Genomic DNA, 19,592 nt, shown 5'->3' with positions numbered 1-19,592 from the left:
ATATATATATATATATATATATTTAACGGTAAACTACGGGGGAGGGGCTCCCACTCTATCACATGAAAGGGGGCTACGAGGAATCGAATCCCATCATATCACTCCTCAACTAGTTTATTAATATTGGCATCACCTAAATTGTGACAATAGATCAAATTAAAAGGGCTTTTCAAGTATGACATGTGCGCACTAGTTAAAGATTGATACGAGTAGTCGAGTAGCAAACTAGCAACAACGAGTACTTTATAGTTTGACTAATTCCAATTTCAATAGTTATAGGTGTCAAAAGTCTCAAGCTCAAGAGTTGGTTTCAACATATATATATTCTTACTCAATTTTTCATCTTGAGTTGTTGATACAAAAGTACTTGGTAGTATTTTAGTTTAGATTTCAAAGCATAGCGCCGTTGAAACCTCTCGCCACCCTTTCGCGGTTGTTGACATCCTTCTAACCGCCGCTGCTATTCAGGTTATCTTCTCTGTTGTGCTATATTATACACTACACATTGTAATCAAATTCTATTTCTATAAATTGTATTTCTAATTAGAATATTCAATTTCTCCATCTAAATTGCAAAAAGTATCCAATAAGATTATTGAGAATCAAGAAATTGGGGTACAGATTAATTTTTTTTGTTTAGAAATTTGAATCTCCGAGTCATTCCTAAATTAATGGTTGTTCTGTTTTTTTTATTTTTTTATTTTTTATGAATTCCGATTTGGAGTTCTACAATGAACTTAATACGAAATATTTGTTTTCTGTATGTTGATTTTGAGAAACTATCATGTTAATTATGAAATTTGGCGACACTAACAACCAAGCTAGAGAATTTTGTTGTATTGTTTGATAAAGATGTTTCTTAATTTGCTTTTGCTAGAAATATAATGACATAATTGTTAATCTTTGGGAAAAAAGTGATCATATAGCTTTATAATTGGTTGAATTTTACAGACAAATTAAGATGCGGAAGAGAAACAATAGGTCCCCACAAGAATCGAAAGCTGATGGCAGTGATGAAGTTGGTAGTTCATCTAATGCCCAAGAGCCTTCTTGGGATGAGGCAATGCCACGATTGCGTAGTGCAAATAGGTCGACGTCTGTTATGCTGACGCTCTTTGCATTACTCATTTATATCTCCTGGAGTGTTTATCATTATCAGTTCGAGGTTTTACCGGTACCTTTGAGTGCTGATAAGGCTGGCAAACGGGGATTTTCGGAGATAGAAGCTATGAAACATGTCAAGGAATTGACTCAGTTGGGTCCTCATTCTGTTGGTTCTGATGCTCTTGACCCCGCTTTGAAGGTTCTATTTCTTGAGTATTATGTATCTCAGTCTCATAGTTCGAAACTTCTTTTGTCTTCAAATTATGTGCCACATTTGGCTAGTGTGGCAAATCGATTATTATTATTGGCAATTTGGCAGTGGGGTTGATGGTGGTAGTTGCTATCTACAACGTGATTGTTATATCCTGTTTCTGTTTTTATTAATCTGTTATTTTTGATGTTCTACTTGGATGGCTGAACAATAACATAGATTAAGCAGAAAATGAATATATTAAGTGTAGAATAAATCGACTAGCGTAAATTAGCAACATATCACCATATTATCCTTACTATTGGAACCTTTGCATATCTCATTAGCTAAATGATTAGTGGTGTAAGTTGATAATGTGTATTTCCAAGGCAAATGTAGCTATTTTCTTCAACGAGGACGGAGGGTGTATATCAAAGTGACTAATTTGCTTTCATGTTGCTGAATGATCTTATGCCCTGGATGAACTTGTATTCTTTTGTATTTAAAAATTTGTATGTGAATGATCGTCAGCAAGGAGGGCACTTCTACAGAATTAGCTTTGTGGCGTCTATCATAGTACCATGCACCTGTTCCATTTGTGCAGTTGTATTTTGTGGTAAAGTAAAATTGGTGTTTTGGAGTGGAAGTGATTATAATGTGAATTTCTCTCTAATAATTGGTGAAGGACTGTTGTTCTCAGTTTACGTTGGTTGTAGAATATGTTTTGACTTATTACTAGGAGTGGTTACTATTTGTCCTACCCATGAATCCATGATGCCCCTAGGAATTTATTTTTTCCCTTGATTTAGCTGTTGAACCCTGCCTAAAAGGTGGTGAGGCCTGAGGGTATCTGAGTCAGCATGGAACCCCCAAAATGGAATTTGAGTGCCACAGAAAAGCTAGCTTTTTAAGCAATAGCGCAATACAGGGATCGCACACTAGTACTGTTTGGTTTGTTTCTTGTTTCAGGGTCTCTACTGAACATACCAGCTCAAAAACACAGTATAACCTTCAATCTTATTATCGTTATCTATTTTGTGTCAAAAAAAAAAATTATCGTTATCTATTCAAACCATTTTTTTTTTCCTAGTTTCTGTATTGTTTGTCCATTATACATGCAAGTTTTTAGGAACTAATAAAGCTAAAACTAGAAAACCAATTCTCTGGTAGATAGTGTTTCATTTTTAATTGGTAGACTGCTGGATAGTATTAATCCTGGCATTCACGCAAATTAGAAAGTCTGAATTGTTGTGATGTTTCATCACTGATTTACTACTTGTCAGTGAAAAATTCCATTGGGGATTAGAAACTAAGCTAACTTGTTTCGACAAAAAATGTGTGTAGTACAATAGCAGTATGTTTGGCTAAGGAGATAAGTAAATTATGATATTTTTCATTGAAAGGATCCTATGGTATCAAAGTTTCTCTCTTGGTTTTTTGTCTGACTTTCACTCTTTAGTTTCTCTTTTGGTTCTTTGTCTGACTTTCGAACTTTTATTTCTCTCTTGGTTTTTTGTCTGATACTCTGGTTTTGTTGGCCCTTGATTGTCTGGAGACTCTGGATTTGCACATTTAATAAGCCTCTTCTCATGGCTTTTGCATTACATGCCTTTCACTTGAGAGATGCTTATGATTTTTTCTACTGTGCAATTATTTTATTGAATATTGTTTTGCTGAACATCTCATTTTTATTCATTGTCTTATGATTTTCCTTTTCCTATTGGGCAGTATGTGCTGCTTACTGCAGAAAAGATAAAAAACACATCTCATTGGGAAGTTGATGTTGAGGTGGAAGAGTTTTATGTCAAGGAGGGTGCAAATCATCTTAATGGCGGCTTATTTGTCGGGAAGACACTTATTTATGCTGATCTAAATCATATTATCTTGAGGATCACACCCAAATACGAATCTGAAGCCAAGGAAAACTCTGTTTTGGTTTCATCACACATTGATACTGTTTTCTCAACGTACGTATGTGATTATATTATCTTTCACTGTTGTTTTGACTTTTGACTGTCTCTGTATTTGTGACAAGCTTCTGAGGAAGAGTTTAGTAATATACTTATTGTCTTGAAACATCTATATCTAGTTATGCATTTCTGATGGACTAGAGCTTGGACCTGTATTTCATATCTTTAAAGGATTGGATGGAGTTAATCTGACGCTAAAAAATAGCTAGTAGCAATTTCTGTTTCATAGAAAATTCCAAAATACATCCTTCTTTACTCAATAAAAAGTATATGCCCTCCAGTGTTAATATATTTGCATTTGCTAATCAATTTCAGGAAACCACATCTTACTGCTCTTCTACTAATACAATATTACCTCACCAGTAGTTGTTAACAGAATCATGCCTACTGTTATGTTAGAAAGCTACCTTTACTTTACATATTGTGTATGAATAAATTTCTGAACTTTGTTTTTCTTAGTAGTTAGATCTATAGTAGTGAAGTACATGTTATCTAGATGCTCTTTAGGATAAAGTTATTATTTCTTTTGACAATGGGCTATTATGAAATGCGTTACATATAATTCTTTATGAGATGATGTTTTGAATTTTTAAGTCAGGAATTCATGCTGGCCGTAGTTTTGTGTGAAGAAAACATGAATAATGGAGACATAGTGTTTTGGTCATCTCCTGGCTGCCTTGGGAGATTTTTTTTTAATTTTAATTTCACTGTCTTCCTTAATCTCTCTTGATTCTTGGTTGGAGAGCTGAATATTTCTATTTGAAATCCTTTCTGAAGATTTCTAATACAAAGAAAACTTTTTAATATATCAGATAAATGATTAGATTAGACTAAATTCAACATTCTAGACAGTAAACCCCTTTGAGTGATGAAAATGAAGTATAAGTTAAATATGAAACTGTCAAGTGCCTAGGGAAAATTCCTTGATGTCCACATGGGGATGTAATGTGAAGTCTTTAATGATTATTCATTATTATAGGAAAGCCTTGGCTTATCTTGACATTGCTGTGTGACAAACCAAGGACCACATACCTTGCTCCTCTTTGGTTGATATAATATTCATCTTTTGAATGTTTTTGGAGTAGACCGTGGTTTTCTCTCTGAGTGAAACATGCATCAAGCTTTCTGTAACTGTTGTAGTATTACACAATAGTTGCAAATCTTGCAGCATTGTGTAAGTGCACTGTGCATTTTTTTACGGAAAACTTGTTTATTTGTTCTTTGTGTTAATCTGTTGAGAACTGTTTGTATTTTAGGGGAGGAGCTGGTGATTGCAGTTCATGTGTTGCAGTTATGCTGGAGCTTGCCAGAGGAGTCTCACAATGGGCTCATAGCTTTAAGAGCTCTGTCATTTTCTTGTTTAATACAGGTGAGGAAGAGGGTCTAAACGGTGCTCATAGCTTCATTAATCAGGTATCTTACATATCTACATGCTCAAGGTGATATCATTTTCTTTCCATATTATCTTTCCAAGTTATCACGGGAAGGAAGAGAATTGGTATAGTTGCTTGGAATTTAAGTTTGACCTGCTATCTCGATGCAGCATCCATGGAGCAAAACTGTTCGTGTTGCTATTGATTTGGAGGCCATGGGCGTTGGAGGAAAGGCTGGGATTTTTCAGGTCAAGTTCTAAATATTTTCATGCCATAGGTTTCCATAGTCAATCTCACGAATAAAATTATTTAATTTAATTAAACTCCATATTTTTTGTTCTAGTGCTCTATGGTTTTCCTTGAACTTTAGATTCTTAACTTTAGATTCTTATTTCTTGTTGCTTATACAATAATACTGCCTGCTCGCATTGGAAATAAGAAATCATGAGCTATTAAGTTGATGTGCTCTGTATATATATATATTTTCAGGCTGGAACTCATCCTTGGGCTATCGAAAAATTTGCCTTAGTGGCTAAGTATCCATCTGGTAATATCATGGCACAGGTTAGCTCCTTGTTGCTACATTGCAGTTTCAAATAAGAACAAATGTTGGATGTATTTGCCAATAAATACTGAATTCATGAGAAATCAATCTTTTTCTTCCCAATATGCCTACATATACCAATAAGGCAATAAGGTACCTATGGCATGTGATCGTGCATGAATGTAGCCACTTTGTTTTTACTCATGGACCTAGGACCATGATGTGCATCTAAATATCTCATAATGTTTGAACTTTATGTTCATTTTTGCTGCTGAAGTAAGAAATGAACTTTATGGCCGGAGTATTTGAACTGTAACAATTTGTTTACAAAAATTTAAACTACATGTTCGTCTAGCACACATCTTTATGAGACTAAGTTAATAGTTTTCAGACTTGTCATTGTGACCGTGAGTGTAATATAGAGTTTTCTGTTACATTGTGCACCTTCTTATTCGTTTTTGTTTCATTAGCTTCTTTACATATGAACACTTACAATTGATTTAGTGTTGCAGGATTTATTTACTTCCGGTATTATCAAATCTGCTACAGACTTTCAAGTTTACCAGGAAGCTGGTCTATCTGGACTTGACTTTGCATTTACGGACAATACAGCAGTGTATCACACAAAGGTTTGTTTTGCTTGATTTCAAACTTATTAATATGTTTAAAGGGTCTCTTTTGGAAAAAAAAAAATTCTCCCTCTGTCCAGTAACGTCTGCACACTAATCTTTGACTGAAACATCTGAATAAATATCAAGCGGTTCGTGAGGTTGCTTTTTCTTCTGGGTTAGGCATAAAAAATGAGAAAAGCACTTGGGAAAGAATTTATATAATTACCCTCACTAAAAATTCTTTAACAAAGAGAATGACATGCATATCTCGGTTAGTTTGTTGGGTTTTTTGGTTAAATTGGCTTGGGTCACATCAGGCAATAATCCTTCACGCCTCGTTTGGTTGACATGGGAATTAAATTCCCATAGGAAGCATTTAATGGGAAGTTATTTACCTAATAAAATTCCTAGGGATTTCCTTAATATGTTTGGTTGGCAAAGTGAGAATTTAAAATTCCCATGAATTTTAATTCATCAATGGGGGCTTGGTAATATACTTCCCAATTTTGAGGTAGTATTCTCACTTCCTCCATTTTTTACTTTTGTGTGTCAACCAAACAATTATCCAACTTGTCAATTTCTATGAATTTCCATTTCCCCCATTTTGTGTTGTCAACAAAACAAGGCCTCAGTTTGGTTTAGTTTATATTTATTTTTATTATATGATGTGTTGTTATTCAGAGTTTTCATTGTACTTCCTCAACCCTTATTTAATTTCAAAGTGGTTGGAGGGAGGGGGGGGGGGGGGGGGGGCACAATTTTAAGAAGAGGAGAGAGATAAAGTGAGAACCACTAGCCAAATCAAACAATGTTGCAATTGTTTTGCAACATACAAAAAGGAATATGCTGCGAATAAAAGGGAATGGAGGAAGTACTATTTACGGCAGACCAATCTATGGTCATCAATAATTCAGGTTGGTGCAGTTCTGATTTGGGTCAATTTTTGTGTTGTAAAAATTCTGTAAGTATAGTTTTGATTTGGTCATCATACTCATATGTGACCAACCTAAAAGCTTAAGCTAATCATATATTATTAATTCCTCCAAATCACACCATTTCGATTTTTTCACTATCCACACATCTATCTTTGACATCTTCTGTTTTTTATACGTTTTTTTTTAAAAAAAGTCATGTGTTATCTTATTAAATTCGTCTTGAATTATTCTTTTCAAATATCAAATCTTTACGGAGTATAATTTTTTCTAAAACCAAATTAAAGATATTAATATACAAAGTTTTGCATTGGCAAGCATGAAACACCAAATAGTCCATTTTTTTTTTTTTTTTTTTTTATGTTTAATTTTTTTTTTTTATTATTTTTTATTATTTTTTTTTTCAAAAAAAAAAAAGAAATTATTATTTCACAATTCTGGCATTATTGTGTTGTCTAAATTTCTGGGTAAGAATATGTTGCCATCTGTCATGTCCACAATGTGTTGGTATGTTAGTCGGAAAGATTTTTTTCTCTGTTATACAAAGATGATTTTCTTAAAGAATTATGAAAAAGTGTAGCTTGCAATTTACACATTATTTATTATTCGTCAAACCTCCTAAGAATTTGCTTAAGGTTACACATGCGCAGGCTTACACTCTTACCAACTCATCAAATTTATTACGAGTAGCACCTGAATGATACCATGTAAATGTGCAAAATTTATTCCAGGAAAACTCACAACTAGAAAATCTTTCTAATGCCCTCCCCTTTTCCTCCCGAAAGTATAGTGCAGTGTGGAATGCAAATGGTACACGAGAGCTTGTAACATTCATCTTTTCTTCAGAGTAGCAAATAATTAATTAATTTTATTTTTCATTTAAAAGTAAAAGTAACTTTTTTTTTTATTCTCTAAACCACATCAACTTTTGACTGACAATTCAACACTTTCTCCTCATGCCTTTTTATTTATTTATTTATTTATTTATTTTTTTTTTAATAATTATTCCTTGTTTAATGATATAATAAATCCTAGTGCAGCAAAAAAGTAAAATAAAATAGAGAGAGTATTAAAGAAGTAAGCTAGAAGACAATGGAAGAACATAAGACTCATGAAATTCCTTACCACCAAGGCACCAATAATATATTTTGGTTTATTTACCACTTGTACCCTATCACTTCCATTTAGTGTTGCTTTAATTACCAAGGGTTTAGTTATTTTAGTGAACATTCTGTTTGATTTTTTGGCCCAAATTGAAGTGTCAAAGTATCTAATGAAATGAAGAGTTGAGTAAAGTAGTTCTTGGTTCCAGATTTAATCATCTAACTAGTCGTTGCTAGATCTGTAGACCTTATCACACTCTTCATATGCTTTTAAATTTTAGTGGAGGCCATTCCGCCATGGTTTGAAAATTCGGTTTTGGTCACGCTCAAGGAAACGATCATTTATTGAGGAAACATAACTGATGTATTAATTGCGGTCCATGTCACGGTTGTTGCAAATATGAATATGATTTTTAATTTTTTTAGGATTTTTTTTTTATTAATGGTAAGATACTCCCTCTGTCCCCAATTGTTTGCTCCACTTGCCTTTTTTAGGTGTCCCCAAAAGATTGCCCCGTACTACTTTTGGCATGTTTTTCCACTTGCACTCTCTCTATCTCTCTCCTCTTTGATATTTGTGTCAACCCATGTGCACCATTTTTTGCCCAAGCCTTAAGTAAGTGATTTTTTAGTTTGGGGCAAACAACTAGGGACGGAGGGAGTATTAGGGTAGCTATACAAGACAATTAGAGAGACATGGAGAATTTCTTCAAAAAAAAAAAAAAAAAAAAAAGAAGAAATAAAGAAAGAGACATTGAGAATCTTTCACTTCTATAATAAGTAACATTTGACCGAGAGTCTGAGACACACGTTCAATCCTGGGCGATTTGGTGTGGGATTATTTGATTTGGACAAGATTGTGGGTTTTTGAAACATCTGTTATTGAATGGTCAATTGAAAATCCTTTGCAATACAGCCTAGCCAGAAATACTGTGGTCATATATTTGTATCATGGTAGATGCTGCAATATGAATATTAGTCACTTCTTGTGAAAGCATTTTCTATTACTGTTTTGCATGAAGGATTATATTGTCTGCATTGATATGAGTCATGTTAGATAAATATAGATTTTGAATTGAATTTAACTAATGATGCTTATAACACTTAATGACTTGAGAATTTTTTGTTGAGCAAGCTTAGTAAGTGATGCGTACTAGCTGATATGTTTCTCATCGGTAAATATTCAAATGACTCCTAAGGTGATCCCTCTCACCGCTCCTTACGCACTAAAGAAAGTCTTGCATAGCTTTCTCAAGACTGACTCTTGTGTGCAACAGCAACAGCATGTTTTTATTTGTTTATTTATTTTCTGTTGGGAGTAGTAAAATAGTAATAGAAATCATGAAATTAGTAATAGTGTAATACATAAGGCCATAGGGCTACTATCCCCAAGAGATGTAATTGGATAGGTGTATTGTGCCTTACAACGCAATTTGTGGTTTCATTCACCAATCAAGCTTTCTGTAGACTATGTCCACAATCCACCACATGGTCCCTCTTATGAGATTGGTGAATAAGTAGCCTTTTATCTCTGTGGATCCCACTAGCTCACAACTTCCTTAATTAACCATATTTTGATGAAAGAGAATAAGATTTGAATATTTGACAATATTTTGATGAAAGAGATAATATCCATGTGCAGAATGACAAAGTTGAGCTATTAAAGCCTGGTTCCCTTCAGCATCTTGGAGAAAATATGTTGGCGTATTTGCTTCATGTTGCATCTTCAACTGATCTTGCAAATGGCAGTGCTTTCAGAGCACCAGAACATGCCGATCAAAACTCTGCCATTTATTTTGACATATTGGTAATACTTGTGGAAAATTGATTATTGTTTGATTTGACTTTGTGTATGCTCGATATTTAGTTTCGATATATTTTTTTATTATTTTTTTTTTAATTTTTTTATATTTTTTTTATATTTTTTTTTGTGTTAACAAAACCTATACCTTTGCAATTGTTAGGGGAACTACATGATCGTGTATGGTCAACAGTTTGCAAATATGATGCACAACTCTGTGATTTTGCAGTCGCTGTTGATATGGTTCATGTCCTTATTTATGGGTGGTTATCCAGCTTTGGTTTCGTTTGCTTTGTCAATATTAAGTGTTATCCTAATGTGGATAGTTTCTTTGACCTTCTCCATTGGTGTTGCCTTCATCCTATCAAGCATATCGTGGGCAGCAGTGCCTTACATTGCAAGTCCGTGGTTGGTTATTGGTTTATTTGGGTTCCCTTCTCTTCTTGGGGCTTTTGCTGGTCAAAATCTTGGTTTTCTCCTTCTGCAAAAGTATCTTTCTAATGCATATGCTCAGGGAGAGCGGACTTTATTGCCATCCGTTCAAGTTAATGTAGCCAGGTTAGAGGCTGAAAGGTGGCTCTTTAAATCAGGAACATTGCAGTGGCTGATAATTTTGGTTCTGGCACATTACTATAAAGTTGGTAGTTCATATATAGCCATGGTTTGGCTTATTGCGCCGGCTTTCTCATGTAAGTGAATGCACTTCTGTATGTTAAATTCTGTATCTAGAGAAATAGAGAAATTAATTGTAGATTGACATAAAACTCTCTCTCTCTCTCAAATTCTGTATCTAGAGAAATAGTGAAATTAATTGTAGATTGACATAACTCTCTCTCTCTCGCTTTTGTGTATTTTGTGTTCATTCCATGTGCAAGCTCAGTGAAAGAATGCATTGAAACGTTATCTTCTTTATTTGCAATTTTTGCAATCATTTTTCCAAACTAACTTTTGTTGAAATCTTCATGTAGATGGGCTACTAGAGGCAACACTGACCCCCATTCGGTTACCCAAGCCGCTGAAGATTGTAACCGTGCTTATTGCTTTATCAGTTCCTCTCTTAGTTTCTATTGGTTCGATCATACGAATAGTTGGTGTACTTATCGGGACTGCTGTACGCTTTGACAGGTAAAAGTTTAATTAGTGATATTAAGTATCTGAAAGCTAGTTGTCACATTCTTTTTCCTTCATTTTTTTAAGGTAATAATAAATAGAATATTATTAAACAAAAAAAAAAAAAAAAAAAAAGAAGAAAAGAAATTGTCCTTGAACAATAGTTGGCTGCAGAGTGTGAAAATATAATCTGCATCTGGAAAAAGAAAACATATCGGGTGCTTCTTAGAGCATTCTTGTGTTCATAATGTTTTGCAGCAGTGTTCATAATGTTTTGCAGCACAAGGATTCATACAATTCATCCTCTTCTCATTGCCATATGGTTCTAGTTTTTTCTTCATCACATTCTGTATTTCTGTGTATCAGAGATTGTAAATATAAATTTGATGCCCACCCTAGGCAGGAATTTAGATTTTTGCTGCCTTACTTCCCCAACTCGCTTCCATAATTTTTCATAGATTATTATCAATAAATATGTGCAGAAGATTTATTATCTTATATTGATCCTTATATTTGCTTGTAACAATATGTTTCCAGTAAAAGATTTCTAATGAGTTGTAACTGCTTAAATTAGCTACTTGACAAGTTGATGTATAGTAGTCTTCATGATGACCATTCCTGAAATTGTAATAAACCTTGTCATATTAGGAAAATTGGATTAAATCCATTGGTGTGTGTCATGGCTGAAAGAAGTTTGTCAATTGGGCTAAGAAGCTTAGCTGGAATCCCTTTGTCTTGCATCAACTTTATAATTCCTTTGACTAGTCATGAAGTTGGATGCTTTTGCTTTTAGAGGGATGAATTTTCTGTGGGTTTTTTTAGACTTTTATAATAGGTGTAAGTTAGCTGATAAATTCTCAAAAAATAGGCAGTGTATGTTTAGACTTTTATAATAGGTGTAAGTAAAAGAATAGGCAGTGTATGTTTATCAGGCTCTCAGAGTGATGCTAATTTTGCTGGTTTGTTACTGTGCAGAAATCCTGGGGGTGTTCCTGAATGGCTGCTGAACGTAATTGTATCTATAGTTGTAGCTGCTACAGTATGCTTGACATTGGTGTATCTACTTTCTTACATCCACCTTTCAGGTTTGCTGCAATTCATCTCTTGCATCTTATATTCATAGTATGCTTGCCTGCTTGATTGTTAGGGAGATTTTTTGATTTTGACGTGAACCTAGTGACTCGGAAATACCAATCTAGATTCATAGTTCCATCCTTTTATAGATTGGTTGACCATAAAAGAATCTGTTCCCATGGGCAAGATTACAGAAGAATTCTTTTACTGGCTTTGTAAAAGAATCATTTTTTATTTTTGTACATAAAGAGATTTTTCCCTTTCAAAAAAAAGTAGAAAGTAATTTTTGGGTTATTATACGCTGAGGGATTATATACCCTGCAATAAACATGAACTCTGTGCTGTTGGGTGTACAAATTGGGTAACTTTGTGGTTATTTTGTCTATTGGATCAAGTTCATTTTCTCATTGGCTGCAGATGATCAAAGTTGAAGCTATTGGAAGGAGTTTTTCCATATTTACATTTACTTTTAGATCATTAGTCTTCCTAAATCCCTATAATTCTCTTAGAAATTTAATGTTGAAATTCTTATGTAAGTGCGGCTGCAGAAGAATTGTTGAAAACTGCATCTATAAAAAGAACATTCTTGAACATGACATCAGGCTCTTCGAGAGAAATATTATGCACGGATGTAGTTTATTATGACCCATTATAACCTCCTCCCTCCCCGCTTGAAGAGAAAGATGTTAAACTTTAAATCTAACTCTCGACCAAGTCACTGGATCATGTGAATTCTCAATCAAGTTCTCATTTCCAGTGTTATTTTTTCTACCTATTCAAATATCAAATACATGGATCTGTAATCAGGTTTATATGTATCCCTGAGTTCTAACTAGTCTAACTAGCAAACTTGATTCTAGATTTCAGATAGGTTAGGTATTACTGTGGGCAACAACTTTTAAATGTTGTTTAATGCCTATGACAATCCTTCATGGTTATTGCCTGTGTAAAGGAGGGGAAAAGACTTTCACTCCCATGATGGAAGTTGCAGTCTTCTACCATGTAATGGCCTGGATTTTAGTGCGATAAGGTAATTTGGCCTCTGTCTTTTTTTTTTCCCATAGGCTCACCTTTCAAACAGATCAACTTGCTATCAGCAGATACCTTTCTTCTTCTGTTTTCTCAGTATTTGATTTTTTTCATTGTTAATCCCTACCTTTTAAAGAATATGAGAAAACACTTATAAATAGTGTCAGGACAATTATATCCTTATGTTTGTTTACCTACATGCCCTTATTGGTATGATGTTAATTGCCTCTAAGCTTTTCCTTGTGTGATTTAATGATTTGACTCTTATGAATAGTCTTTGGACAATTATACCCTCTAAAATGTTTATTTATTTTGCCCTAATTAATGCTAATTGCCCTTTTTAACTCTTAAGAATAGTGTGTGGACATTAATACCCCTAAAAATCTTTGTTTATATATTTTCCCTCAGTATGATGCCAACAACTAAAAGAGCTCCCTGGACATGGCTATTAGTCACCCTTGTCTTGAAAAAGAATTAGATTGTCAAATGTTCTGTACAGTTTTATTCCAAATTAATTTACGGTTTGTGTTTTTTTGCATTATGTATAGGAGCTAAAAGGTCTATCATTCTGGTGAGTTTTGTTTGTTTTGGACTCTCCCTTGCTGCAGTATGGTCTGGTGTCATTCCAAGTTACACCGAAGAGACTGCTAGAGCTGTGAATGTAAGTCACTGATAACATATACTATTTCAGCAGAAAAGCTGTTATTTCATTGCCATAATCCTCAGCAATCAGCATATTGTGATCTCAAAGAAAAAGCCTCACCTTTTATATTCTTAAATGTCATGGTATGGCTACATATAAGAAGAATAAAATTGAAGCTAAGAGAATTGATATAATGTGCTTCCTTATCCTAGTTTAATTCCTAAAGTTTTTTTTTTTTTTGATCAAAGTTTAATTCCTAAAGTTAGTCATGGGATATGATCTTGACTAAATAATCTAAATCTTTTATTTTTTAAATAAAAAAAATATCATGCATTTTAACAGTGAGTTTGGATAAAGAAAGGGGAAGGAAAAGAAGGGGAGGGAGGAGAAGAGGAGGGGAGGGAAGATTAAAGAAAAAGCCTCACCTTTTATATTCTTAAATGTCATGGTATGGCTACATATCTATAATCTATAACTTTATACTAAAGGCAAAACCAGGAATGACACATGTCATTTCCTGGTTAAAAATTTTCCCTCCAAAAGTTTTCTTTTTTTATTTTTTTATTTTTTTGGCCAAAGCTTCTTAGAGAAGTTTTTAATACAAACTATACAATAATAATTCACTTCCTATTTGATAAGTATATCTTATTTATTTATTTATATATGCAATAATAGGTTTTCAATCTATAACTTTGTAATGTAATTCATAGTTATTTTTATTAGTCGTGCATATATTTTTCTCTCTGTTTTCTTTAGTGTGATAATTTTTTTTTTTTTTTTTTTTTTGTAACTACAGAACTTTCATCATATTTTGCAATTAGGTATAATTTTTTTTATAATTAAATAGTAGTCTTAAACTAATGATAAGTATTAAAAATTACCGTGCATGGCATGAGACTTAACCTAGTAAGAAGAATAAAATTGAAGCTAAGAGAATTGATATAACGTGCTTCCTCATCCTAGTTTAATTCCTAAAGTTTTTTTTTTTTGAAAAAAGTTTAATTCCTAAAGTTAGTCATGGGATATGATCTTGACTAAATAATCTAAATCTTTTTTTTTTAAATAAAAAAAATATCATGTATCTTTTACAGTGAGTTTGGATAAAGAAAGGGGAAGGAAAAGAAGGGGAGGGAGGAGAAGAGGAGGGGAGGGAAGATTGGTGAGTTTTTCTTTTAAATCTCTCCATTGTTGGAGGGATCAATTTCCTACAATTTAATCCCTCCATTTCTCTCCCCTCCATTTCCCTTCCTTCTTCATTTGCTATCCAAATGAAAAATGCTCCATCTCTCCATTTCTCTTCCCTTCCTTTCCCTCATTCCCTTCAATCCAAACACACCGTTAATTTGTCATTTGCCTTGAAATTATAATTGTCTTGGTGGCTCAATTTCACAAAGACCTTTCTAAGAGCTTGGTTTAGTTGAGTAAACTGACAAACCTTTTCACTCAATTTAGTTAAAGATTTTTAAGGAGATTCTATCAGACTTTTAGAAAATGTGTCAATTATATACAGACATTCAATATAATATATGCGACTGGTATATTTGGATAAAGTTTTAATGAAGGTTTCAAAAGAATCTAAGAGAAACCAAAGATGACTTGTGCGAAGGGAGTCAAAAATTACATGATTAAATCAGGTTTTAAAGTGCATGTGGCAAAACTGGCAATAGATAGAACTCATAGAAGTGAATGTGGTGGAGAGATTCTTTGTGGATGACCGCATGAGATTTAAATTTTGTTAATGTAGCCTGCTATATACTTTTTGGAACAAATTTTTTGTTTTGTTGCTTTGATTTTTTTGTATTATGCAATGCGTTTCTTTCCAACAAAAGTAAAAATAAATTCAGTATATAATTCATAAACAAAAGCACATAGGTAGGTCTTATTGCCTGACTCATCAACTTTCATTTGAAATTAAATTGTTCATATCATGAAAAGCTGCATAATTTCTTATAATTGCTGTGTCTGAATTCTATGTTTTTTCCTTATTAGTAGTCTCTCATATCACTAAAGTCAGATGTTCAACATGCACTTTTTTCAGATAGATGACCTTTATTAATGCTTACCAGGTTGTTCACGTTGTTGATACAATGGATGGTCATGATAATGGAAGAGACCCTACCTCGTATGTTTCGTTCTTTTCCTCAACTCCAGGGAACTTGGATAGGGAGATTGAACAGATCAAAGAAGGTTTTGAATGTGGTAGAGAGAAGGTTGTGGATTTTGTTACTTTCTCTGTGAACTATGGCTGCTTGAGCTACAATGAAACTGAACAAGGATGGAGTGACCTTGATATTCCCAAAATTGAAGTTAAGAGTGACAGGAAGATGGATGTAAGAGTGACCGAGCTTTCAATTGACACAAAGGTCTCCACGAGGTGGTCTATAGCAATTAATACAGATGAAGTAGCAAATTTTGAATTCCGAGGTATAGCTCAAATAACGCACTGCATCTTCTATTAATAATTCTTAATCACCATTATTCTTAGCAATTTCCTGTTTAAACGAAAGCTCAATTTGTTGCTTATTGACCTGGACCATTTTTGTATATAGTAGAAATTAGATAAACATATTCAAACAAAGCAGGGATTTTCAAAACTTAGTTAGACACCCATAAACTTGTAAGAAAAGATTAACCCTTAAGATTAATATAGAGATTCTGTGTTATTGGAAAATTGGGAAAGCCCAACATATTTTTGTTACAAGGTGTATTTGATTCTTATGATGATTGGTTAAACAGTCATTCACTATCTAGGCTAATCTGATGAGGATCACAAGATTTGGTAATAGGAAAGTGAGACATGCATTAACATTAGTTTAATTATACCTGTATCTCTTAAGTTTATGATTTTCCTGTCTTATGTTTGTAGTAAAATGAAAATAACATATCTTAGAATCTTTTCTTTAGTAATATATACAATGAACTAGCTTTTATTTATTTATTAATTTTTATTACTATTTATTTCTTATTTTTTAAATGGAGTTTATATGCTGATACCAATGTATACCCCTTGTAAGATTAATTATAATATGGCATTATGATTTTTTATTTTTTATTCTTTTAAATGGGATCGAGATTGACATATTATCATGGTTGGAACTGTACTAATATATGTCTCATCCTCATCTAAATGAGTTTATTATTTCGCTTAATCTTAAGCGAAAAAAAAATAAAAATTGTACAATCATATATACCGAGTATATATTTATTTATTTTATTTTGACATTTGTGTGCTCTCTAGTATCAGGTGATCATAAGGAGCTAGTTCCAATGAGCAATAAGAGTAGCATTGGTGGTTGGCATGTCATCCAGTTTTCTGGAGGAAAGAATGCTCCAACAAAATTTGATCTCACTCTTGAATGGATCAAAAATTCTGTACGTTCTACTAGTCATGCCAGTAATGATGCACAAAAATATCTTATAAAATTAAGGACGGATGTAAACAGATTAACTCCAAAAACAGAGAGAGTTTTGATGAAGCTTCCTTCTTGGTGTTCTCTTTTTGGGAAGTCCACTTCTCCATATACCTTGGCATTTTTTACTGCTCTTCCAATTGATTTATAAACCAATTATTTTCGGAAATTTGTGTAATAGGTGCAGAATTTATTATTGTTATAGCAAAATAAGATAAACCTGTATAAACTTTTGAAATTAGCATTTGTATAACTTTTTAGATGTATATAAACTTTTTTTTTTTTTTTTTAAGTTGCAATGACTTGGTTTTAAAGAAGTTAATCGTAATTTATTGTAGTAAACAAGAAGTTATCAAAATAATAGAGGAAGATTACTAATAGTAAAAAAATGAAATGTTAGGGCTAAGGCAATGGTTTTAAGCAATGATTTTGTTATCAGCTATTCTGATATGAGTATTTTGAAACGAAGCTTTTTGCACCCAAAATGCTTTTACAAACAGCTCCTAACCAACCAAACATCTTAAATAAAGAGCTTTTTGAAATGGTCAAATAGCTCATTTTGCTCCAAAAAGCTTTAAATTAAACACCCCCTTGCTCTGCCAAAAAAAAAAAAACACCCCCTTGTAGACTATTAAAAATCTCTTCCCGAAACCAAATTCGATGATGAACAATCTTTCATTGTCATTATTGGTCGAGTTGCGTAATGAATCCGCAGAGTGCTTGAAACCATAGCCTTAGCCCACATTTCATTTTTTCCACCTAAACCAATCATATTCCTAGTTTATTTTCTCAAACTATAATTTATTTTTCTATTTTCGTGTCAACATCACAAAGCCGAGCTATTTTGATTTTGTGGCCTCATAATTTTGATCCAAATATTATTTGGTTAGATAGGCCTTGAAATAAGCTTTCCAACGGTATATAATAACCCAATTCCGATTTAAAACGAAAAAGGTATAAGCGAAACACTAAAACTCGACCTAAAATCGTCACCTTTTCACTAAAACTATCTTGTCATAAAATCTACAAAAGATTTTGATTTTATTCCCATTAGGTTGGAAAGGAAACTTAAAGATCTTTCTAGCAATATATTACTAGATAAGCCCCGTGCGGTGCACGACATAAAAAAATTCATTGAAATAAATATATATTTTATATATGTCCCTCATATGATATAAATTATAGAAACATAACCATTAATTGCCATTTGCAATGATATTTAGATCTTATTAATTTTGTAGAAAAGAAAAAACTTAAGCAAACTATACATTACGGGGTACCCTATAACCGAGAGTAATTATATTTTGAAGCCAGATAGTCACTCATAAATTCATAATATAAAATATGGAGTATAATATAATATAATAATAAAAAATAATTGCCTTACAAAAATATTGTTATAATTTAAGGTAAAAAAATAAATAAGAATATGGTGTCAGTAATTGATTTAGGCGGGAAAAATTTTAACAACAGCTTGTCATGTGTACAATTTTAAAAAGTGATGATGTCAGCGGTTGTTGTTTTAAGTTATTTATAGATATGCCTTATTCCAAGCTACGGACCAAAAGCTGTGATAGTTTTAAAAGCTCGTAAAAACAGGAAAATAACGTACAACGGTACGAAGTACAGTGCCACAGTACTAAATGTCGTGCCACCGCACCAAGATTTTCCAGATTCTTTTCTTAACGCACTTTCTTTTCCCAAAATGATAGAATTTGGAATCGTGCTACAGTAGCGTCACCGTGAGGGTACGTGACACGACATCTTGTACAATGCCATGGCGCACATTGCCATGCCACGGTACCTTTTTCTTCAACGGCGCCTCGTTTTGAGGGTTTTGTACCTCATTCCATCATTTTTTTTCTATAAATACGAGGCTTATTTACAAGTTTCGGGACACCAACACACATTCTCATTTCTCTCTCATATTCTAAGCCTTGAATCTAATCTCCTAATTGCACCATTCCTTCCCTAATTAAGCACTCCAAGGAATTTGTACTATACAGCTATACTCGAAGCTCAATACTTAAACCAGACATGAAAGGTAGAAAAAATTGAGGGTTTGGTTTGGGGATACATTTTTAGGTGTCTACAGATCTAAATCTTCCCCTTTCCTTGTACAATAGTTAAGGAGATAACAAAATACACTACTCTCATACTTTTTAGGATAAATTGGTAATATTAATGTAATACCTGTGTATTTTGTAATTTTATAAAATATAAAAATTAGAAGTTTCATATATTCTAAATTATGTCATTTATCTTATAAATTTATAAACTTTAGGTAGACTCTTTTATGAGCTATTAGATTTATATATTCTTAAAACCTACATGATATTTAAGTATATAATTTTACCCAAAAAATAAAATAAAATAAAAAAAATAAATAAAAAAAAACCTCGTCAGCCGTAACTCGTTAGCCGTGAAGCTATCAAATTGCATTCCTTCACTTTTGCGTGTGATTTCTAAACCAAACATGCTGATGAGTCTTTTATGATGTATTATCTTATCATCTATATATTATATTGATCATCTTAATCAATTAATTTTCACCTTCCAATGTGAATTTTGCTTACTGCTCAAGTCTCGTCAAGTATACACAAGTGAATTTTGACCCATATGTGGTCTGGTTCAAGGTGTTTTCAGGTTATTGGAAGTATTCAAGTTTTTATACTTGTTGATTATTTATTCGAATTAC

General features: G+C 33.0%; 1 protein-coding gene across 1 annotated transcript; it reads left to right on the top strand.

The window, feature by feature from the left end:
- The first annotated feature begins 223 nt into the window (after positions 1–223).
- On the top strand, positions 224–17,181 carry LOC145607776 (uncharacterized). The gene is made up of 14 exons (XM_081663366.1): positions 224–468; positions 952–1,303; positions 3,023–3,261; positions 4,521–4,677; positions 4,808–4,885; positions 5,127–5,201; positions 5,694–5,810; positions 9,470–9,634; positions 9,792–10,317; positions 10,597–10,753; positions 11,714–11,823; positions 13,390–13,502; positions 15,551–15,908; positions 16,723–17,181. Exons 2-14 carry the CDS (start codon positions 962–964, stop codon positions 17,043–17,045), a joined length of 2,760 nt encoding a protein of 919 aa, XP_081519492.1. The 5' UTR covers positions 224–468; positions 952–961; the 3' UTR covers positions 17,046–17,181.
- Positions 17,182–19,592: the final 2,411 nt, after the last annotated feature.

Source organism: Chenopodium album, chromosome 23 (assembly GCF_948465745.1).
Source record: "Chenopodium album chromosome 23, dcCheAlbu1.1, whole genome shotgun sequence".
Classification (NCBI taxonomy): Eukaryota; Viridiplantae; Streptophyta; class Magnoliopsida; order Caryophyllales; family Amaranthaceae; genus Chenopodium; species Chenopodium album.
This window is presented reverse-complemented; position numbering and strand designations above follow the sequence as displayed.